Source organism: Poecilia formosa, unplaced genomic scaffold (assembly GCF_000485575.1).
Source record: "Poecilia formosa unplaced genomic scaffold, Poecilia_formosa-5.1.2 Scaffold219, whole genome shotgun sequence".
Lineage (NCBI taxonomy): Eukaryota > Metazoa > Chordata > Actinopteri > Cyprinodontiformes > Poeciliidae > Poecilia > Poecilia formosa.
In genome coordinates, this window is record NW_006800158.1 from 325,174 (window position 1) to 349,912 (window position 24,739).

Sequence of the window (24,739 nt, forward strand, 5' to 3'; positions counted from 1 at the left end):
TAAAGTAAAATCTAATTTAATTCAGATCTTGTTTGCATCTATTCTTTAGATGGCTCTCCTCTGAGGGAACCTGTTATTTTGTGAGTTATCAGAAACTTGGTAAAGGAACATTAAGATCTCCTCAAGGCAGTAAAACACCTGATGCTGTTTGTCAGCCTGCCTTTACTTCCTGGAGGGGAGGAAAAGACCTTCGTAGGTAATTGTAGCTGTGCTGGGCGTTACCTAAAAAACGTTATACAGAAACTAGCTGCTGGGAATCTGCATGTGTGTGTGTACGTGTGCATGTGTGTGTGTATGTGTGTGTGTGCGTGTGTTGGGGAGGGGTGGTATAAAGGGCTGTCCTGCCAGCCTTCATTTCTCACAGCAAACACAAACAGCCACCTGGAGTGGAAACAGCTGCCCTTACCTTCTGTGTTTGATGGCAGTTAGTGGATAGGTAAGTCTGTTTTACTTTGACCTTGATATGTTATTTTTAATCTGACCGTCACTCACTGTTTTGACTTTTTGCACTTTTTAAGTGTGTGTAGCTCTGGTTGTAGAAACATTGAGCCCTGCAGGTTGCTGGAGGACTCATTTATCTGTCCCAAAGTTTTGTGAAGTTTGTCCTACTGCTGTAAAAAAACCTGTCATTGGTCACTTTGGATAAATAAGATCTTTTTGATTGAGACAAACAGGATGTCAATGTCTGGGTTTGTCCTGTGAGCTCAGAGTTGAAATCACTCCTGACAGGAGTTTCTCCTGATTCACTGGAGATAATATCGGCGGTGATACAGTGGAATTATTGCGCTTAATTATTTTTGGCTTCATTCATAACAGGTGTGGTTTAAACAGAAATACACAATAACACTATTAAGCAACAAAAAATATCTTATGCTTTAATTGTGTATGAACTACAGTTTGAACCAAGTGAAAAATAAAAGGAGTCACAAATGATGGCATGAAGTAAGCTTCAGCTTCTTCCTCTCAGTTTCAGGTTCAGTGGTTTGTTATGAATCAGTCAGAGCGGTTACACTCTCCCTCACTGTGTGCTCAGCTTTGTTTGTCAGCTCAAAGCAAAATCAATAACGTGGGTTGCCTGGCTATGGTCTCCATTAACATTGCAGTAATTTATACATTTATGAGTGTGTGTATGTGTTTTTATGTGCGTGTGTGGTGAGAGTAGAACATAAGCTGCTGTGTTCAACTTTGTTATGTTATTATATTATATTTCTATTTGTAACCTGCCAAAGCCCTGCAGATGAGAATTATCTTATGCTATAACATGGTACAGCACATCGGATTCTGACATGTTTGAGCAGTGCAATGTCTGTTATTTAAATAAAGTTTATTATTCTTATTTTTTATCTATTTATTATTATTACCTCTTAGACAGGAAAATCTGAAGGTTGTGGTCTGCATTTATGTTTAGCCCCCTTTATTCTGGTACCCCTAAATAAACTCCAGTGTAATCAGTTGCCTTCAAACCTGACATTTTAAGTCCAAATACCTTCACATTCCTGTCAGATTTAAGTTGAAGATTGACTTTTTGAAAACCAACGAGTTTTCTCTTGCTCAAAGTTATATTACTGTTTTGGACTTTAATTTTTCTGTGAAGGGAGCAAAAGATTAATGTGATAACAAGGAGGCCAGGAAGCTCAAAGAATTGAAGCAGCTCATAAACCATAACTTGGAAAAAAAATAAGTAGGATCTTAATCCATAAACATTTTACATTTTTAAGAAAAAATAAAACACAGAGGTTTATGGTTAACAAGACTTAGCAGAAAAACTAATAAATTATGGTCAATGGCTGTTATTCACACTGCCACTGATTCAGCGGCACCATCAGCAGGTGAAGCGTCTTGCCCGAGGACACAATGATAGAGATAAACCAGGAACCTACAGAACAATCCCTACTTCCAAATTATCAACGTTGGGTTCATTATTTCTTTGTTGTCGTAATGTCTTAATTTTGGAAATCCTGTTGATGTCCCTGTACATGGTACGACATTGATGAAGAAAATGCAGGAAGTTTAATTATTAACCATGCACATGTTACACTGGCTGTTATTTAAAAAAAACAGCAGAAAGGGAAAACTGACATTCCTGATTTTTTTTTTGTTGGGATCCTACAAATAAGTCAGAGAACACTTCAGCTTCTGCTCCTTAATACAAGGCTAAAGGCTACAGGTACCAGGTTAGCATGAGCTCACCCTTATCATCTGCACCTGTTTCAGGTTACTTTCAACCCGGGCTTTCTTTGTCAGCATTTGCCTTGTTTATTTTGCCCGCCCTGCTCTCTCTCTCTCTCTCTCTGTGGGTGAATGAGTCTATGACAGGGAGGGACGATTGTTAAAAAGGCGTGGATTTGAAACCAAGGGAGTGATGATTAGGTCAATATTTGTTTAGGAAATATGGCTGTATGTACAGGGAAATTGTCACATCTTTAAATGCACACTGCTTAGTGGAGGTTCTCTCTGGAACCTTATTTTTAGTATTCCACTTAGACCACAGGTGTCCAACTCCAGTCCTGGAGGGTCACTGCCCTGCAACCTTTAGATGTGCCTCTGCTGCACCACACCTGAATAGAATAATTAGGTCATTAGCAAGGCTTTGGAGAACTCATCTACACAAGAAGGAGGTAATTAAGCCATTTCATTCCAGTGTTTTGTAGTTGTGGCACATCTAAAAACTGCAGGACAGCGGCCCTTGAGGACTGGAGTTTGACACCCCTGACTTAGACCATACGAATAAATAAGACACAATAAGAAATGACTGGACCCTGTGCACGTGTTTTCTCCAAGTTTCCTTTCCAAAATGCCACGATTGCTTTGTAGCTATATGTTCACCTCAGGAGTGAGTTGGTCTGTACATAGGGAACTTGGATGATAACATTTTCTAATGAAGCTGTTCTTTTGTATGTTGTCTCATCTTCATACCCTGTTTGCTTTGCCTGCTTAGAAAGGAGATGTTGGAGACTCTGTACCAGTGGTTCTGGTGGGACAAGCTGTGGCTGCCTGCTGAGCTGTCCTGGGCCGACTTGGAAGACAAGGACGGTCGGGTCTATGCCAAAGCCTCACATCTCTATGTCACAGTCCCCTATGCCTTCAGCTTTTTACTGGTCAGATACCTGTTTGAAAGGTAAGAGTTCACATGCAGATTACAATATGTGTGTTATGTATGGCATGCATTTTTTCTAAAATAATGAACAAGAATTAGATATAGTTTTAAAAGACTGACAAACTCTATACATTTATTAAGGACAATACACAGTCTTAAGAACAGAAAGGAATCACTCTTTTCATTCAACTGTATTTGAGATTTTATGCGGGCAGAACTTTCCTCTTGTGTGGTTTCTGAGAAATATGAAATGTGGGTATGAGGTGTGGTAGAGTGGGAGGGATATAAACTTCCAAGGTGTTGATGTACTTAAGTTCTTGTAAAGTGGCTAAAAAGAACTTTGTCCTTGTTTTTCCCACCTTGAGTAAAGAACAAACATCTCTGTGTTCTTGAGGATTTGGTGTTGGCCTTTAAAAAATAGTTCAGCTGTATAAAGCAAAGTGTAACGGATTGTAAATTGTTTAAAATAAATTGTGTAAATTATTCAGTGAATTTTGTAAATTATTTAACGTGAATTTTCAAATTGTACAGATTGTTTATAGATGTTTGTGTGCTTTCATTGACACTGTTCTGTTGGTTGTTTATATTTATGATTTAATGGCGCATGTAGTTTTCCATGTTTTATTTTGGGCCTTATCGGGTGCCGTAGCCAATCAGGGCAGGCCTTATAAAATCTGGCAGCAATCAGTTTTACTGTGAATTGCTGGAAAACAATTGTCAACAAGATTCAAATGTCTGCATAAACAAAAGCAAATGATTTGCATTCCTCCAGTGAAAGCAGCGAGGTGCGTTTTGTTTTGTTGTTTGTATTGTAAGCCCATGTTTTGTATTTTAATATTTACATGTTTTTAGTTTTCATGGTGATCTAGATCAAAAAGAAAATAAAAACGCTAAAAATCATCCGTCGAGGCTGTGCTGAATTTTGATTGGGGCTAAAATCTCAGAACTTACTGTAGGTTCTTAGAAAATAAGCCTGCATGTGTAAATAAAATACAGTACAGCACCTTGCCAAGAAATTCATTCCTATTTATCTTTTCACACTTTGTCATGTTATAACCACACGCTTCAATTTATTGTAATCAGGTTTTTAAAAAATATTTTATCATACGACCCCTTTTAATATCAACATATTAAGCCTAGTTTAATTACAATACCAATCAATGGGAAAGTTGCCTATCTAAAGAAGCCTAAGTTATTGTATTTGAAGATACACACTCTACTGATCAAGTATGTCAGGACGGTGAAAAGCATGTCTCCTTTTTAACAAAAGCCATCTGACGCAATTGGCTCAAGCTTCTTATGATAGAAACGACACAACAGAAATGCATCCAGATCCAGAAAGTACTTTCAATGAAAAGGAAATCAAATACATGAAAATAACAGCAACTTCTGCGTCTCTTTCAGGAGAGACACAGTTAAAAACTGAAACGCTGAATCAGGATTATGTCCACATACTATTTCACTTGTGTGGAGCCACTGTTACAATGGCACGCTGAAATCCTTCTCCACTGACACGCTCCTCCTGAATGTGTGTTTCATGTGATGCAGGTGGATAGCAACACCACTCGCAGTCTCTGCAGGAATCAGACATCGAGTCCAACTGAAAGTAGAACACAACCCCATCCTGGAGAACTACTACAGCACTCATAGTAAAAATCCACTTCAGGTAAAACAGTAAATTAAAAATGTACCAGCCAGCATCTGAAAGAGTTCATCTGTGAAGATCATTCAGAAATAGTGTTATGTTTAAAATAGAAGAGCAGCAATTTTGCAAACGTTTAAGACCAACAAAACTTTAACATGAAAAAAACTTATTCAAAATCATTTTGACTAATTCTGTGAGCATGCAGGGCTTGGTGAGTTTGCATGATGTCCTTGTGAATGTGTTGGTTTTTTTTCTGGGTACTCCAGTTTCCTCACACAAATTAGGTTAGCTTGCAATGCTACTTGTGAATGATTGAGTCATTCACAGGAACGCCCACCTCATGCCTACAGGTTGCCGGGTATAGATCCATTGTTGTCTATGGAGATGCAGTCCCTCTCATGTCATTGTTTTGCCGATAAACATTGTGGCTGTGGGGTTGGCGACTGAATTCCTAACTTTGAACTGGAAGACGACCAGTCTAGCAACTGGTGTCCTAATGAAACCTTGCTGCTTCGTTCAAAGCACTGAAGGTTTACAGTACAACAGCTTTCTTCTAGCCGGGCCCTTAAGGCCCCTGGGCTTCCACAGGCTGGAGCTTTTTTTAAGAGCTGTGGTGCAGCTATGCAAATACACATTTGTGAAAACATAAATGATGTCACAGAAAATCTCTTAATATGCATCCAGACTCTGGGAAACTCAAACTAAAGTATTTTTGAGATATTTCAGATTCCCAAATATAAACTGCTAACACAAAAATGATTGAGAACATGTTACCTTTAAACATATTTATTCAGCTTGTGTGTGTTTAATTCCAGGCTGACATTAATGGGTTGTCTAAGAAAAGCAGTTTGCCTGTCAGGCAAATTGAACGCTGGTTCCGAAGAAGACGGAGGCAGGATCATCCTGGAGTCCTAAAGAAATTCAGAGAGGCCAGGTCACTACTCATTTTCTGTGTGTGAGGATGTGTGGATGCTTGTTTAAGAGGTAATATTAATCGGCTAAATAAATATAAATAAATGTTAGTGATTCAATAAAACTAACACTGTGACATGCCCAGTGAGCAAAATATCTGATTCCCATGTTAAAGTTGTTGATGGACATAAACGCCACCATATAGCTAGTTTAGATTTATAATATTTCATCAATGTTTAGACCAAACTATATTGCCTGGCTTAAAAGTTGTCTAAACTTTAAACTTAACTGATAATTTCATAAGGTAGACATTGTTTGCACTTTTTCCCTTTTGAGAATCACACAGACTGAGCATTTTTGATTAATGCTACAAATTGAGTCTATAAGCTGAAATTGGACATTGTCTGAAGATTTAATACAATAAAATCTGCTGCAACAACCTAACTGTAAGTTACTGAAAAAATGTATGATGTACTACTCAAACACAAAACTTTATGAAAATCATTATTTTCTTAAAAATCGGTGTTTATTCTGCTCTGGCGACTTGTTCCTGGATTTCTCATGGCGCATCACAAATGTTAGTTCATTTTGAAATCAAGCTCCCAGGGATTGGAGGAAGAGGGGAAATATAATCTGCTGGTCCACTTTGTCGACCAGGACAAGAGGAAGATGAGGGACACCAGAAACAACAATGCAGCAAGCTGAAGGCCACGAACAAAACAACTTGGCCTTCATGATTCCATCCATATTGCACTGATTTAGCAAAAGGAGCCCAGACCGAGCACTGGGTGCAGATACTGTACAACAATACATGGACCTACTTTTCATAAGGCCCACAACTCTGCAATTAAAAAGTACTTTTTTTTTATTGTTCTGATGGAATATTCTAATTAGTAAGTGTATCTTGCATTTTGAAATGATCACCAAAATGAAGAGAAATTAATGTTCTTCATCCCATAGCACCTGGATTTATTTAATAGAAATACTTTGCTGTCTGATTCTGAAATAAATGAACTTCTCAAATACATGAAGTGCACACTTCAACAGTTCATTGTTCTGTCTATGCCAATTGTACCAAGATTATCTGTCTGTTAGCAAGAAAACAAGGGAGTTACCGCATTGCTATAGTGTCATCTTTGATTGTGTAAGTGTGCAGTTGTGTTTGTGATGATATCATTTCCTTAAATACTCATAAATGTGCTATGTAATTTGTGCATGCAATGTTTTTTCTGCTGCTGCAGTTGGAGGTTTGTCTTTTACCTGTCTGCGTTTATAGGAGGAATCGCAGCACTTTATGACGTAAGTATGAAACCCGTATTATGTAAAATGACTTTTTTAAGAAACCCTAATACCCTTCATCATAAGTGTTGCTTTGACTCTTTAATGCAAGCATAAATACTTTAATCTCCATGACGACCACTCAGCTGTGCAAAACACCCGTTTGGCCCTAGCGGCGCCTTCGAGGCGCAGCTCCTCCTCAGAACTGCAACTTCCAAGATTTTGAGCTTCTGCCTTTACAGAACAAACCTCCTCACTTCTCTCCCACTCAGCTCCTTCAGATTAGCCAGCAGCAATTAGCAAACACCTGGTGGAACCGCACATCTGCTGAGCTCATCATACAAATTACTTCTCACCTGGTAAAAATGTCAACGTTAGATGAGAAATGTGGTGATAACTTCCTGAAGGCAGAGTTTTTAAAGAGACATAGGCCTAATTTCAAGGTGTTTAATTACACAGTTAAATTTCTTTTAAGTCATATTTGTTAAATTCAGCATTTTATAACAACTGAAGATAACATAGTTTGCCAGTCTTGCACTATGTGGCTGTAAAATACAGAATACTGCCCTGACAACTCAGTTTCAGCAGTTACTCCCAATTAAATTCAATTAACTGACTAATTATGATTTTCTTTGTGTTGATATTTTACAGAAAGAGTGGCTGTATGACTCTAGACAAGTATGGACAGGTTATCCAAAGCAGGTTTGTTATTTAATACATGTTTTTACAGATAACAACCAGAACTTTGACATGCCCAAAACAATTTAATTAAGCAAATATGAAACCATGATTGATGTTATATATGTTAACATCTGTAATTGTTTCATATATGGTGACCAATTTACAAAAAGTTGGTAGCAGCATGAAGGTTACAGGTTTGAATCCCAGCCTGTGCTCTTTCTACATGTCACTTATATGTTCTAACTATCCATGGATAGTTATATGTTCTCTCTGATTTCTCTCACTTCTTTTACAAACATGGCTGTTAGGTTAAACGGTCTCTTGGTTTGAGTGTCTGCATGTATGGTTAGTTCTGTGTCTGTTTCCCTCTGATGGGGACCTCTCACACACTGTCTGCTGCAGACAGGCAACTCCTCTCAAACCCAACCCTTCGAAGATGAGAAGAAGTTATACTGAATGGAAATGAAATGGAGAGCACATTTATAAGGAATAATTTGTTTCTATGTATAAGTGTGTCCTGTTTCATTTTGTCCATGTCTGTCCACAGTCCATGCTGGATTCTCAGTACTGGTATTACATCCTGGAGATGAGCTTTTATGGCTGTCTTCTCTGCAGCATTGCTTTTGATGTCAAGAGAAAGGTGAGTCATGCACCTGAAAGATCAAAACGTCAATTTTGTTCCTCAGTTTCAGAGTTTTATGTAAATTATGTGTAATTGCATGTTAAATACTGAAAGTTTTCATTTTTCTGAAAGTTAGAAAGCTTTAAAAATTGGAGATTAAAATATTGTACTGGTTGAAATGAAAGCAGAAAATTAAAAATGTTCTCTACACTCTCTGCTGAGAACCTTTATTTCTATTATTGGTTGATATCCTTTCCTCTGTGTATTTTTGTGTTAAATGAAGGATATCTTTTTTTTTGTAATTCAGGACTTCAAGGAGCAGATTATCCACCATTTAGCCACTCTAGTCCTTCTGTCATTTTCCTGGTGTGCAAATTTCATCCGAATGGGAACCCTGGTTATGCTGGTCCATGATGCTTCTGATATTTTACTGGAGGTCAGTGAGAAATATGGATCATAAGTTCATACACAATTATTGTTAAGCCATAGATTTTAGTCATAACATGCTGTATTCATGCACTTTGAAATCTTTGCACAGTACATAGGTCCTGGATGCACTAACAGAATCCTATGTATCTTTGCTATTGAGGGATATAGTTTATCTTGGTTCCTGCCCTGATCTAAGCTTTCATGACATCACAGTTTCCTTCCTGAAACCCCTCCATGTTCTGGTGTTGGAACTCAAGCTAAAGTGGCTTTGAGCAGTGCATTGTGGGATGAATAGATCCCAAACCAGCCTTGTGTAGTTTCAATCCTTCATGGCTGGAGATCCAACAGTTACACCAATTTAACCTCATTCTCTTTGTTTGTAAAATATGATTACATGTTTGTACATTCAGACCAAACTGAAGTCAAATCCCTTGTTTGTGTGCATATACTTGGCAAATGAAGGTGAATTTACTAGATTACAGAACCAAAAGATGATCTGAAAGGAGCTCTAGAAAAACGGCACCAAAACAAGAAATAAGAAGGAATCAGAATTTTCAAATAAAACAAGACATACCTGCTAAAATGAGAAACTAAAGACTACTACATCAAATGAATGCATCAGATAATGAAGCACATAACACCATGCTTACTGTCTCATGATGCCAGTATTGCATGCCAGTCTTTCACTATTGGTTCCTTTAGACCAGTGTTTCTCAAACTTTTTCAGGCCGAGGACCACTTAACCCATTTAACAAACAGTCACGGACCACCTAACCTGAAACAGCCCCCAATAACAATATATGATGCAACCTGAAATGAAAGTATTAGTCTCTTAACCCTTGCAGGATCTTAACATTTTGTTTACTGCCCTTGTCCTACGGGTCAAAAATGACCTGCCATAACAAAAGCCCCAAAATAAAGCGGCTTACTTGAATTTGAAATCTGAAATCTATTTTGCATGATGAAACAATTTATCAATTCAACTCAATTTAGTTCATTTTTTCTCATGTATTTTTTTGCTATACAATACAAAAAGACGATCAACAGTATTACACTTTTTATAACTGTCAATTTTCTTTCACACAATAAATACTTCATATACAATTATATGAAGAACTAGATCCACGGCATGGATCTAGTTCCCTAAAAGGGAAAAAGTCAAACATTATTAACTTTTTTGTCAGCAGTTCATTCTTTTATATTTTTAGGAAGTGAATTATAAAAATACTTCACTCATAGCAAAAATGTGCTTAATTTTGTTATGTTGAACAACATGTTAAACATTTTATATTCAACTTAGGCATTGAACATATTCAACACCTATACACGTATGTTATTGCTTTTATGTTGAAGCAATAAAATTTGGAAGCATTTTATTGCTTCAACATAAAATGTTGAAGATCTTCAGTATAAGAACAACTTTAACATAAGACATTGAACATAAGATGTTTGAAACTGCAAAATGGTTTTAAGTCAGTTTTCCATTATTACTTTTAACATAATCCTTTGGTAAGCTAGCTGTAGCGTCACACGTTTAGCTCACATCACGGCAAATAAGCGGTCGTTTATGCACAGTTCCTCGCGATCACTGAGGGGCGCCCACGCACCACCAGTGGTCTGGAACTATAGTTTGAGAAAGAATTCTTTTGACAATAAATAGTTTCTTTGCTGTTCATTAAACATGAGACATGTATTGGTATTAATTGCTTAAAACTCATGTTTTGTATTGTTTTTTGTTTTTTTTCTTTCAGTCTGCCAAATTATTCAACTACGCAAAATGGGAGAAAACCAGCCATGGTCTTTTTGTTGCATTTGCCATTGTGTTTATGGTGACACGACTGATCATCTTTCCGTTTTGGTAAGCTTTTCCAAGAGTTCCAATGTACAACTACAAAAATGATGCAAACCTGCATGTTTGCATGATTACGTAGAATAAATAGATATTTCATTTTGATTTGCTCAAATCAAAATATATGTTCATGTGCACAACATATATCATGATTAGTATTATTTTATGCTTTATATGTTTAAAAGGGCAGCACAGTAGCGCAGTTGGTAGAGCTGTTGCCTTGCAGCAAGAAGGTCCTGGCTTCAATTCCGGCCCACGGTCTTTCTGCATGATTTTGCATGTTCTCCTTGTGCATGCGTGGGTTCTCTCCGGGTACTCCAGCCTCCTCCCACAGACCAAAAACATGACTGTCAGGTTAATTGGTTTCTCTAAATTGTCCCTAGGTCTGAGTGTGTGTGTGTGCATGGTTGTTTGTCCTGTCTCTCTGTGTTGCCCTGTGACAGACTGGCGACCTGTCCAGGGTGTACACCGCCTCTTGCCCGGAACGTTAGCTGGAGATGGGCACCAGCAACCTTCCCGGCCCCACTAAGGGACAAGGGCGTACAGAAAATGGATGGATGAATGGATGTTTAAAAGTTAACCATTTTTTTTTCAAATTAAAGTATTTTATTTTTTATACACAATCCTAACATAACACAACTCAGAGGTCCATACAAAAACACGTCAAACCAAAATTAGGTGAATAAAATGCTGAGAGTGGTTTATAGACCTTAGACTCACCAAAAATATCAGTGTTAAGTGACCAACAGTACAGGATGAATAAGTGATGCTGATCTGGTTCATGTGTTCTGTTTTCTAACTGTTCACACTGGGGGAAAACACTCACGCCAATTGTTGTTGTTCTTCAGGTTAATCCACTGTACCTGGGTCTACCCGGTTCATCACTACCCGGCCTATTTTGGCTACTACTTCTTCAACGTGATGCTTGTGGTTCTTCTCTTCCTTCACATATTTTGGGCCTACCTCATCTTCCGCATGATCAGGAAGTTTCTGTTTGGCACAGTAAGTTGTTGTTCACAGTTTGTGTGTGTGTGTGTGTTATTGCATTGCGTCAACTCAAAATTTATCTCTGCTGATGCGGTTGATGGAACACAGAAGTGCATAAATGCAGCTTTGGACTCCATATGGTCAACAGTTTGGACAAGAGCCACATCATATAAAGGTTGTGTAACAGAAAAACAATACTGTAGGGTTTCATATAGAGGCGAAGGTGCCACTGTCCATTGACCATCGCACTGGCAATGTCAGACCTTCCATTTAATTTTGGGGGAAAAAATACAAAAAAAAAACTTTACAGTTTAACTGCAAATGCTTTGTAACCATCAAGAGTTGTGGAAAACTGAGGCTCACTGTGAAGATATTACACCGAAATGATAGAATGGTAGAATATTTTGTTCACCAAGGAAGGTTTATTTACGAGCCCATGGTACGGAATTTATTAACTCTCTTTATTTAATTAATTTTTGCTTGTTTTGTGTTACTAAAATTGAATCTTTTTATTATTGGTGCAATAATAAAACCAAATGTATGGATTTTCTGTGCCTAGTTATAAAAGGATTATAAATAACCTATTTATAATCTAATAGTAGCTTTGTGAATCCTTACAGAATGGAGTCATGAAGTACCAGGAGATTAATGGATCTAGGTCTACAAGAAGGTTTATCCAAGCTTAGTGTTTGACTGACTTTGAACCTATACATACCTATGGTATATCATAAGTTCATTATAATTGTATGTTTTCCTTATTTGTTTAAGATAAAAAAACATACCAATAGAACAGTGACGTGCGGTGAGGTTCATAGCTGGTGAGGCACCGACAAATCTAGACCCCCTGTATGTTATTGTTTACATAAGGAAATTTCGCGCATGTGTACAATGCTGGAGGGAAAAAAGACTATTCTTTAACATGTGATGCTCAGCCGCGCCGCCGCCGCAGAATAATTCCGTTATCTCAATCAAACTTAGACATGTAGATATTATTAATTTCATGCTGTGCTTAAAACCAAAGAGAGAAACCCTTAAAGTACAACTCAAAACCACGTCTTTCTCGCTCTCTGTATCAGCGCAGCTACTATATGGCTAGCTCGCTGTTACCGGTCTCTTACTCTGCAGTTGTGGAGTCACAATGTCTGGGTTCATGAGCACCCCCTGCCATAAGGCAGGAGAACTGCCTGCCTCACCTCGAATCTGTTCTCTGCCGTGTATGATCACTCCTCAGCACACAAAACACGTTACACACACAGCTAGTGACAATAAAAACACAGTATATTAAATACATAAGCTAAATTATGGAAAATCGGTTCATACGTTAAATGTTTTTAAGCATTTTATTGGCGACGTACAGACAGGAGGAGCATGCTCTCATAGCAACCGGTGCAGTTAGCAAGAGGTTGCGCAATCCCAGGTGAGGCTCAGCTCGCTACCGGCTTCGCTTCCAAGCATTTGAATGCGAAAATTCAGCGATTTTGAAGGAAAAAAAACACATCAGATTTGGTTAAATTAAATGGAAAATAGGTACTTTATAGTACAAACCACAGGGGAGGTTTGTACTATAAACCACAGGGACCGCACGTCACAGCAATATAATCATTGTTGTACTTCCCTTCAGTAAATCTGGGGCAATTTCTTCTACAGGTAAACCGTTCCCCTCATTTAACTTTAGCCATAGGTCTCACACCTTGAGGAACAGCATTTCTAACTTTGAAAGTTTAATTATTTTTTTTTCCCTTAAACTTTTCTGTGTCACAGCTAACAAGAGATGAGAGAAGTGACAATGAGGAGGAGGAAGAACAAGAGAGCAGCCTAACAGAGGATGGAGATGTTCAACAACACAAGCCCTTCAATGAACTGTCAAGAGATGCAGCCAGTGAGAAGAATGGATGCTTCGGTTTGTCTCCGCCAGAGAACACCTGCTTATCAAGACTATGTCATGAGCTGGGCTCAGTGTAACCAGCAAACATGGAGATGTGACAAAAATAGTAGAGCTGATGGAAAAACAAATCACAATTGATTGTGTTTATCATTTTTACAGATACTGAAGTAAAAAAAAAAAAAGCCTTACTTAAGTGGCATAATGAGCAATGTGGGAAACAGAGATTTTTCCCTTGTGTTCTGTTGTTTCTTTTTATTTCGGTTAAGTTTCATAACTCATGAATACATAATCAGCTAACCTGCAACAATAACTGGAACATTTCCATGAGTTTTGTGATACTAATACTGTGATACTAATGTGGAGCAGGTCAGTTTGCCTATTTATGTCCCATTTGGTCTTCCTAATTCCGTTTAGTACACATGTACTTTATTATTGTGCATCAGTTTGTTTTTCTGGGAGCTAAATATGCTCATGAATTTAACACTATGATCTCATGAAGACTTTACATCTCATTTCTACTGACTGTGTTTCTGAACCCTGGTTAAGCCAGTGGACTCTGAATCGTCAGAACATAAAATTAGATATGAAACCACCAAAACTGCAAATGTACAAAATGGCAAAGAGCAAAATACCCAGGATGTATGGAAAGACTGCATTCTGTACAAATGGTCACATTTTACAGTTTCCTCAGTGACTGTTTAAAAATGAAAGTTACTTTTTAAAACCTACAATCAAAAAGTGCCTGTGTAACGGTTTGTTTCGGTGGTTCATGTGGAGTAACAGCTGTGGTTTTCTCTCATCTGTCATCCATCCATCATCTTACACGTGTATCCCTAGTGGTATGGTAAGGGGTGCTGGTGCCCATCTTCAGAGGTCAACGGGTGAGAGGCAGGGTCACCTTGGACAGGTCACCAGTCCATCGCAGTCTCATCTGTCATAATATTTTTTTTGTAAAATAAAACGAGGAAATAAACTACTAAAAATAATTCATTTTTAAAATGACAAATCAGACAATATTTTAAGCAGCCTTTATGTTAACATACTTTCAGGCTAAATCTTTTACTGGTGTTATTCCTCATTTTATGTGCAACTAAAACTCATGAAACACAAGAATCAGCAATCGCACAGAATAATTTATTAAACTGTATTATTTCACAGTTTTGCTTCATCACTTTAGTTTGATGTCAAACTAAGAAGTATAATAGTTTCTTATAGAAATGACAACAGTGCCACTATGTGGGCAAAAAGAATATGTATTTTCAGATGCCATTAAAGGAGAAAAGCATGAATGACGAGTTTTAAGAGAAAAAACAAAACATTTTTTTATATTTGAAAAAAAAAAATACAAAGAAGAAACATCCCAACTAGGGTTAGTGGAGGGGCTTCAGGAGGAGGGCAAGAAATGGAAATAAAAGACGAAAGTTCATAAGGCCAGCAATGAAAAAGACAACAGTCTACAAGGCTGTTGACAGAGAAGCCAGCAGTATAGAATTTCTGTCAGCTTCAGAGCGTCAAACTGGAGCGACTGGAACTATAAATATTCCCAACCAGCAGATTTCAGTTAATGGGACAGTGTTGTGTAAAACCAACTTTTTGGAGCTTTACATCATGTTATGTTTTTCCCACATCATAAACATACTCAGAGTGTTGCCTTGATTTTGTTCATGCATGTTTGAGAAATTTTATAATCTCCATGGCAACCATTCAGTTGTGTAAAATGCCTGGGTGTGAGTGTGGCCTTTAAGACACAGCTCGTTCTCAGAGTTGCAGTTTCCAGGCTACATCCTCACAGAAAACACCTGAAGGAACTGAACTTTGTATGTGCTACTTCTCAGTTCAATGCTGATTAAAACGTTGTTAAAGGCTTAATAGAGGAGCTGTGTTGTGATGATTTCCTGAAGGTGGAGTTTCAGAAATAGCAGTTGAGTTTTAGAGGCCCAATTTCAAGGCATTAAATTACAAAGTCAAATTTTTTTAAGTCATAGCACTGTTACAACAACTGAAGGTAACTGTAGTTATTGGATTGTACTAAAATGACACAATAAATGCCTGGAAAACACATAACACTGCCCCTTTAAATAATCATTAGCCAGCCTCAGGTTACTGAGGCATCAAGTATGCTGAGATTTAACTTAGACCAGTTTAGCACATTTATTTTTCACATCCACTGCAGGTTTAAAGTGAGCAGTGATTGGAGAGGAGGCAGCACCGGGGCTGCTCCATGGCTGGAGGCGGGTCCAGTCTGCTTACTAAACCGTTTTCCTCAGCGCAGGAAAACTTATCCCGTTGGATGGTTACGGTGAGCGGTTAAACACGTACCGGACAATAAAAACCTATCAGTCCCGTTTTGTGAGTTGTTATCATGCGCTACAGCCATGTCCGCCCTCTGCTCCTCTGTCTGCTCTGCATCGGACTGACGGGTAAGTTCTGACCCGTATTTTTTTATTTTTTATTTTGTGTGTGTGTGCGTGTGTGTGTAGGTGTGTGTGTGCGTGTGTGTGTGTGTACGTGTGTGCGTGAAAAAGTCAATCTGCTATAAAACAAAGTGATTCTCTTTCGGTTGTCCTGTTTGACCAAACGCCGGTCTGATCAGCAGTCTAACAAAAAAGCTGCAGTTTACAGAAGTCTGGAGACATCGGGCTGCAGATTTTTCGTTTCGTTTCTTTCTTTTTCTTTTTTTTTTTTTTTGCGAAGCACCGGTTTTTGTTTGAGAACACACAGAGCTCTCTACCGTCGGCCCGGATCGCTTTGGTTTGTGTGGCTGAACAAAACGCTCTTATTCGTTGTTCGGACCTTTCAGCCACACACCGGTGTGTGTGGCTGTGTGTGTTTAGGTTGTACAAGTTTCTGAAGAAGCCCCGGCCTGTGGGATCCGAGCTAGCCTTTTCTCCCCCCCCACCTCCCTGTCAGGCAGGGACGTCGATAGGCTTGAAGACTCCGGGGGCTCTGTCCCCTAGACTGTAGCATGANGTGTTTAGGTTGTACAAGTTTCTGAAGAAGCCCCGGCCTGTGGGATCCGAGCTAGCCTTTTCTTTTTTTCTTTTTTTTCCCCCCTGTCAGGCAGGGACGTCGATAGGCTTGAAGACTCCGGGGGCTCTGTCCCCTAGACTGTGGCATGAAGGGACAAAACTTTTTTTTTTTTGCTATGCAGCACAACATTGTCTCCTTTACAAAAAACATAAAAAAGTTGGATGATTTCTTTTTTAATTTGCTCAATAAATGAAGCACATTTTGTAAATAAAACAAAAAAGTCAGATATTTGTGTAAAAGCAAACCATTGTACACAACCTGTCGAAAGTTTGGACATAACTTTCCATTGAATGCATTTAATGTCTACTTACAGAATGCCTATCTGAGATAAACCAAAGCTGGGCATTCTGAGGCAAAGCTACCAAATCATCTTAGATTCATTTCACCGCTTCACATTTCTCGAGATTCTGTGCCCCAGTGGGACAAAAATACTGTAAATATTGCTGTACTGCTGAGTATGAAAGATCACTGAATATGAAAAATATTATCAAGATTCTGTAAAAAATAATTGCCAGAAGAACTCCTGTACATATATTCTCACACAAGATGACAGTGTGTTTCCTGTCATGGAGTAAAATTAACAAAGGCAGACTGCAGAAAGACCAAATCAGACTTGTTTTTGTGCTGTATTCAGTCTTCTTTTCATTTGATGCAAACCCCTAAAAATAAGAAAAATGTCAGACTTTACAAAGGCATCTGACCCATGTAGTCATGACAGCTTTTGTTTTCCTGTGGAAGGTTCTTAAGGAGGAGCTTATTAAAACCAAAAGTCTGCAGAACCTTTTCACATTAAGCTAAATATTATTTTAGATAAACAGACTTTAACTTAACTGTTCAAAGTCAATCCGTTTTGAAGCAGGATAGATGAAACAGGCTGAACAGAGGATCCTTTCTCATGTCTTTGTTGCTTTCGTATTTTCACATTTTTTATTTGTTTATGGAAGTGTAGTGTTGCTTCAGTAGTGAATAGCTGCATATAATGCTTTTTTTGTGTACAACAGTAAAATAATTAAAATTCTTTTTCGTTGTTTCTCTTCCTGTCAGCTGTGTGCGGCTCTAACAGCTGCTCAGAGCGGAGCTGTTTTAGTGATCTAGATAGATAGATAGATAGATAGATAGATAGATAGATAGATAGATAGATAGATAGATTTTATTGCAGACTCAAAATTCAAATCACATTAAAAAGAAAAAAGAAAAACAATCAATAAAATAACAGAATAAAAAGATTAGCCTCACAGAGAAACAATGTTCAAATGGACTAAACTTACATAGTGTTTTCCAGTCATTTTCAAAGCACTTCACCCTAGAGTCACATTCACCCACTCAGTAGTTTTGGGCATATCAACATGTGAAAGGAGGAAACTGGAATCAAACCTACAACCTTTGGATCACAAGATGACTACTCCACCCACAGAACCACAGCTAAGGTCCAAAATCTGCAGAAGCCTTTGCATTAATTACACAAAAGAAATTAACCACTTTAAAAGGAATTTGAGTTTACATGCAATTAATACATTAACTTTGACAGCACCACTATTTTTAAAGAAAGGATTTATTTATGTATATCTTTTGTAATTATTGAATTTATCACATATCACTGTTTGCTGCAAATGGCTGGAAGGTCATTTAAGACCTGATCTAAGGAGAACAGTTTAAAAACCAAAGTATGAGACAAGTGAGGGTGTGGAGGGTTACAGAAAAGAGAAAGAGAGAAGACTTTTATGTATTTAAATGCTAACTATGAATTTAATGTCTACGTGTTACAGAATGCCTATCTGAGATAATCCTCAGCTGGGCATTCTGAGGCAAAGCTACCAGCTGGCCTATATGTAGCTGCAGTGTTTAACTGGACATTGTTTCTGCCCACAGCTCAAACTGATGTGGAAACAGCTGAGGTGATTCCCAGGCTGCTGTCCAGCCAGGAGACGTATCTGTCTGAGGATCCCGCCTACAGGCTGCAGCGCCATCATCAGTGGCCCTTGGATTTCTCGAGTAAAGAACATTCTGAGGCAGAGAACGTTATTGTGTCGCTGTCAGCTTTTGGAAGGAGTCTGTATCTTAATTTAACACGAGACCGCAAAATTCTTTCAAGAGATTTTGTAATAGAGGAGAGGCTCAGGAACCAAAGTGTAGTAGTCAGACATCTGTCCATGAAGCAGCTTTGTTTTTACTCTGGCTTTATCATCAACCATACAGACTCTCTGGCATCACTAAGCTCCTGTGGCGGTTTGGTAAATCTATCTTTTGTTTTCAGATAGCTGATAAGGTGTCATGATGTTCAAATTAATCAGTGAATTCCATCTTAAATCAGATGATGTGGTTACAGGCTAACCTGTAATGCGTATATGTTTCTCTCTATATACATATAGTTAATCATCAAATTTTTCATATCTCTGTCAGATTTGGGTTTAAAGTAATCTTTTATTTTACCAACATGTTTCCTCTGACTGGATGAAATATTAACATGTGGAGCATTCCAGCTAAGTTTTACTATCTTTTAAGATTGTCTCATTTCATGAAATAAGCAAAGTCTAACTATGAATCTAAAACTCTGCGTTTGGAGAATTGTGGGATTAACTTGTCCTAAATCTAACCTAAAGTGAGCAGGGCCACACAGAGAACTCCTCAATGTCTTCATTTAACAACGATGGAGCCAAAATAGAAAAGCTGCTGTTTCCCGTAAATCTGGAGGAATCGGTCATATCTAGAATGTAATTGAGGATTTCCACTCTTAATTGGAAATCAGATCTTTGTTGGATTGGATGTCACTGCAGACATGTGTGGGTTTATGTGTAATCTCACACTCAAACAAACCAGAGACTGGATAGGCAAATTATTGAAAAACTCAGTGTTCATCAGCTGATTATATTTTTAAGAATATATTATTAAAAAGGTCAAATCAATCCAGAAATCTATCTCTGGTAATTTTGTGTTAGTCATTAACATTGTCATGGTGACCCCTGATGGCAAATGCAGACAGACTTTCTATCTATGAACATAGTAGATTATTTAAATGTACGAGCGAGGCTTTCTGCAACAATTTACTCCTGCTGAGATGGGAAAACAGTAATTTTTACAATATAATATTTATGGACATAATTTCTAGTTGCAGTCAATGTGTTGTGGAGAAGCATTTTGGTTGAATCAGGATCACGTCTCTGCTACAGATTTTGTACAGGAACAAGAAGGAAGGGAAATTTGTCAGATGAAAGAAAGTTTTCATTCAAAGCGGACGGACAAGCCCAGTGATGTTCAAAGTCACTTTCAATGACATGGAGGTCCCACTAAAGATGTTTTAGCTTTGGTTTGTATTTTTTTATCCATTGGGAATGATCTTAAACTTTTAATCAGCTGATGAAAAGCCTGTTTGACTGTAAAGCCTAAATCCCCAGCCCGTTTTTTTGCTCCTGTTTCATTTTTTTCCTTCATTTTGCATTTTGAAGCTCAACTTACAGCTTTGTTGAGACATAAATGCACAAAGTATGAATATGTGTCATTTTTTCCCTACCCATTTAATAAACTGTACAGTTAACCCTTGCTGGGTCGCTGAGAGGCCAGGTGGGGTACACCGTTAACAAGTGTTCACTCCATCAGGGCTTCACAGGACCAGACCAGCGTATTCTGACACCCAGGGGGAATTTAGAACAGCCACTTACACTAACATGCATATGTCGTGATGGTGGGAGGAAGCTGGAGTACCCAGAGGAGAACCTCACTGGGATCTGAATCCAGGACCTCCTTGCTGTGAGGCAAATGTGCTAACAACTACTCCACTTTCTTTGAAAAAAAAAAAGTTCAAATATTGCTACATTAAAGGACAGAAACAAGAAGGTGCACCGACAGCTCCAGGGCTTTTTTCCTCAGAAGCATCTCCACATTGCAGACCTTTCATTTGATGCATGTTTCTGCACAGACTGGGCTAATTCAGATTGGGGAGGACAGCCTGTTCATCCAGCCTGTGGGTGAATATGATCCATCGCAGTCTTTCTCTGGAATTAAGCACCAGCTGGTCCGACACCGGTGCTCACCGAAGAGCTCCCCTGGTCAATGTGCCGGCCAGCCCATCCACTGTGGGACTGCAGGAGGTAAGAGACACCCAGACGCAGAAGGGGCTGACGTTCAGCCCAGGAGCCGGGTTCACACAGGCCTTTTATCTGACTTCACAGCCACCAACAATCAGTCAAAAATGTATCACATAAGCAGCTAATAAAAATCTAATCAAATATTAGGAATACAGACCTATTACATCAGGAAGGGACATTAATCATTTTTTAGATCAGCTGTATCCATGGAGAGCCAGAATCCCGCAACTTTTAGGTATGGCCTGGAAATAAATGGGGAAAACTGCCTCACTAGCATGTAGCCAGGCTCTACACAGAGCTCTGCTAATGAGTTCATACTGGAGCCAGATTTGTTGAAGCAGAGAGACTTTTGAAGGTCACCAACCCTCAGGACTGGAGTTTGAGTCCAACTGCTTTAGACTGTTTTCAGATGTCACAAAGCAAAGGTTTGGACCACAAATCTTTGATTTTAAGAGGTTAATGAAAGGCGCCGCGCTAACCCAGTCCCACACACTGCACATTCACCTGGCACTATTTTACTGGGTCCTGCTCTACTCTCCTGCTTGTCCTTCTTCTCTCGTCGCTCCATTTTCATTTCTTTCTCCTCCTGTCTCTTTTTTACAGTTCCATGATGCCGGCTGATATGTCCTTGTCTGTTACTTAACAGCAACAATGATAATCTTTATAGCATTTTTGCAAAAAAAAAATATTTTGTAGTGTTAGAATACAAATAGAAATCAACTTTAGTACTCAGGAAGTGAATTGTTTTCATCTGTATTTTTCTTGAGTTGTTACAGAACTGTATATTGATGGAAAAAACAACAGGACAAGTATTTACACAGTCTGTATTTTCTTTTTAATTTTGAATAAACTCTCTCCTAACATGTTTTCTTTAAAAATGTCTACCTCCTGCCTTTCCAATGATTATTAACAAGAAGAACCCCAAATGGAGAGCTTTTTGGATTATGATATGCTTTATCCAATTTTCTACATACAGCATATCACCAAAAGTGGTGGCTTATACATCCAAATCATTATTTTTTTAATACACCCACAAATGTATAAAATACAGACCTAAGGCATGCAAACTGTGTCCTCCAAACTTTCCATCTCATTGAATGGTGCGTTGACATGAGTCTATCTTGAGTCTACTTTTGGTGGTGAAATTTCATAACAACTAAAAGCTTCTCAGTCAACTGTTGGTCGTATCAACTCAACCACATAGTAGAAGTCCATATAAAATCACTCATGGGTTGAGTAGAAGTGAGGTTAGAGGTTAATGACTTTTTACAGAATTAGTGGTTGCAGTCCTTAAAAACACACTGCAAAACGACAAAATCTTACCAAGTATTTTTAGTCTAATTTCTAGTGCAAATATCTCATTAACTTCAAATAAGACAAACTAAATTAAAATAACTTTTTCAGGAAGATGCAGAGGCTTGTTTTAAGTAAATAATTCCTTAATATTGATGAAAAAGTACTAGTTACATTGACAAATAAATTAACTTGTAACATGGGAAAAATGTCTTGTTATAAGTGAAATAATCTGCCAATGGAACAAGTACATTTTCATGACTATTAACAAATTGTTTACTTAAAACAAGCCTCTATATCTTACTAAAAAGTTACGTGTACATTAGTTGGTCTTATTTGAAGTTTACTAAGATATTTGCACTAGAAATTAGACCAAAAATACTTGGTAAGATTTTGTGTTTTTGCTGTGGCTTACATACCATTGTAGAGAGCCTTATGAAGCTGGTTGCCATGGTTTCCATCTGCATCCAAGCCTTACATCACCAAGTTCAATACAAAGCATCGGTGTGGCTTTACAATGCCAAGCATCGTGGCATGTCCCACAAGACGGGACATTTGATCACTGGGATCAAATGTTCCAGCGACTAAACGCCGCTGGAACATTTGATCTGGATTAGGGAGTCAAGCTTCTCCATCAAGTTTTCCAATGGACAGGTCTGGATTTTCCAAGAGAAGGCAGCTGCCTGAATGTGTTTTGCTAAATGTGACATTTGGTCCAGGGGGAATCATGGTGTCAGGCTGACTTCATGAGTGGGGCTCAGCTTCTTATTTCCAGTGAAAGAAACTCTAGATTCTTCAGCATACTCAAACATTTTCAACAATGTTATGCCCCCCACATAGTGAGCAACGCTTGTAGAATGATGTCTGATGTTCCACATGACTGTAAACCATTCCATAAATAAAGTCCATAGAGATGTGAATGGCCATGAATCAGCACGGTATCATCTGCATCTGAAGAAATCTCAACATGATTGCAAACTAAAAGTTTGTCATTGATTGAAAACATATCCCAGACTCAGTGCTTCGGATGTTTTGGTGAGCAGTTTTTGTCTCAGATATTGTGTATAATTTTTGTATTTCTCCCTGCTTGTTGCAGGGCAGAAAAAGAAGAAGAAATTGAAACTGGGTGAAGAAGATCGCACCAAGAGGAACACCATGAACTTACACAAAACATACACTTTGGAGACCGTGGTAGTGGCAGACTTCAACATGGTGCAGTACCACGGTGCTGAAGTAGCACAAAGATTCCTGCTTACCGTCATGAATATGGTGAGAATTCCAGGAAGGACTTTGAGTCAAATCAGAATATTTAACGGAAAGTCACGACATTTTAGTCGAAAGATTGATCCAATACATATTTAAGCTCAGGTTAGACAGAAAACACAATGATTTTTATTATAAACTGAGAAAAGTAGTTCATCCTCCTTCTAGAAAGTCAGCTTTCCTGATGATGGAAATTACATCAAATAATGTTCAAACATGTTCAGCCTTACAGCACAGCTGCTAAAGAAGTAAAACATTCAGCTTTCTCCCTCACTGTTATCAGGTTGACAGCATGTTCCAACACAAGAGTCTGGGAGTTAAGGTCAACATAAAAGTCAATAAACTGGTTTTGCTTCACACCAGACCGGTAAGTTTTGCTTCCATCTCCTTTTACAACTTTAACATCCTTAGTACTTTGATGTGTGATCATGGTTATGGACATTTGTAGAAAAAGGGGGTAAGTGCTAATAATAATTTTAGCTTCTAATGTTATTGCTTCCAGTTTTCTGTTTTTCTTTGAAGCTATACTATGACTGAAGCTATGTATATGTCAGGAATAAATAAAATTATTATTTATTGTTATGTATATTTTAATTTATATCTGTTTTTGTTATTTATATTTCTTGTACCTGTTATGTCATCAGGAAAAACTAAAGATAAGCCACCATGGACAGAGGTCTCTGGAGAGCTTTTGTCAGTGGCAACATCAGGAGTTCTCAGTCCCTCGGTACCTCGGTACCAACCACATTACAGGTGGACGGTACGACGTCCCTCCAGTGGACACGGCTGTTCTGGTCACCAGGTATGCAGTCTACACCCACTCCAAAAGATAGATCATTAGAAGTCTTCTTTCTGTTGTATTAAGTCTTGATGCAGCAGCCAGAAACAGAGACAGACACCAACAGATGGCAATGTTTCCATTTGTTCAACACATCTGGTAGATTCTCACAAAATGAAGATCAAACCTCCAGATGGTTTGAACTTACCAGCTGTTGTTTTTCAGTCAGTGATATTTTAAAAGGGATGAGTTTGAACTCTAGTTCTTATGCAATAAGATTCTAGTTCTTTGATTGTAATAATAGTAATAAAAAATCTACATGTGGGGGAGAAGAGTGGTAGCTCCTTTTCAGCCAGCTGACTGCCAGTGCTCAGCAACATGGTGGAGGAGCACCTCCACCATGTTGCTGAGCACTGGCAGTCAGCAACTGGCAGTCACCATGTTGCTGAGCACTGCCAGTGCTCAGCAACATGGTGGAGGAGCACCTCCACCATGTTGCTGAGCACTGGCAGTCAGCAACTGGCAGTCACCATGTTGCTGAGCACTGCCAGTGCTCAGCAACATGGTGGAGGAGCACCTCCACCATGTTGCTGAGCACTGGCAGTCAGCTGGACCACTGGAAACTTGTTTAAATGATCAAGCTCTAGGAATCATGTGAAATGTCTGTAGTATTGAAACTGCAGCTTTTCAAGAACTTGCTGTTGTTCTTGATTCTAGTAATGGCTGATGGCTGCAACTGTGTTGATACAGGGATTATGAAAAATAGTGATGGGACTTTAACAAGTGAATTTTAATTTGATAACCAACAAAAACAGTAACACTAAATTAATCATAGTCCAATTTACAAATGTTCTCTCAGTTTGTGGCAAAAAATGCATTTTTTTTCCCCTGTTTTTTTTTTTTTTTTT

General features: G+C 38.4%; 2 protein-coding genes across 7 annotated transcripts in view; both read left to right on the plus strand.

Annotated features, from left to right (window-relative positions):
• Positions 1–334: 334 nt before the first annotated feature.
• cers3a (ceramide synthase 3a) lies at positions 335–14,118 on the plus strand. Of its 6 annotated transcripts, none has more exons than XM_007568230.2 (11): positions 335–436; positions 2,939–3,118; positions 4,646–4,763; positions 5,558–5,676; positions 6,896–6,953; positions 7,584–7,634; positions 8,161–8,253; positions 8,543–8,671; positions 10,416–10,522; positions 11,362–11,515; positions 13,262–14,118. In XM_007568230.2, the coding sequence occupies exons 2-11, from the start codon at positions 2,946–2,948 to the stop codon at positions 13,460–13,462; spliced, it is 1,203 nt and encodes a 400-aa protein (XP_007568292.1). In that variant the 5' UTR covers positions 335–436; positions 2,939–2,945; the 3' UTR covers positions 13,463–14,118. The 6 variants fall into 6 exon arrangements, with proteins under 6 accessions (XP_007568292.1, XP_007568291.1, XP_007568295.1 ...); XM_007568229.2 differs by lacking the exon at positions 335–436 and adding an exon at positions 2,263–2,370; XM_007568233.2 differs by lacking the exon at positions 335–436 and adding an exon at positions 2,597–2,618.
• A 1,517-nt stretch (positions 14,119–15,635) lies between these two features.
• adamts17 (ADAM metallopeptidase with thrombospondin type 1 motif, 17) overlaps positions 15,636–24,739 on the plus strand; it is a 21,632-nt gene continuing 12,528 nt past the window's right edge. Inside the window, 6 exon segments of the mRNA XM_007568234.2 lie at positions 15,636–15,805; positions 18,285–18,646; positions 20,329–20,500; positions 22,887–23,059; positions 23,337–23,420; positions 23,698–23,855. Of these exon segments, the coding sequence (XP_007568296.1) occupies positions 15,748–15,805; positions 18,285–18,646; positions 20,329–20,500; positions 22,887–23,059; positions 23,337–23,420; positions 23,698–23,855 (1,007 nt within the window). The 5' untranslated portion in view covers positions 15,636–15,747.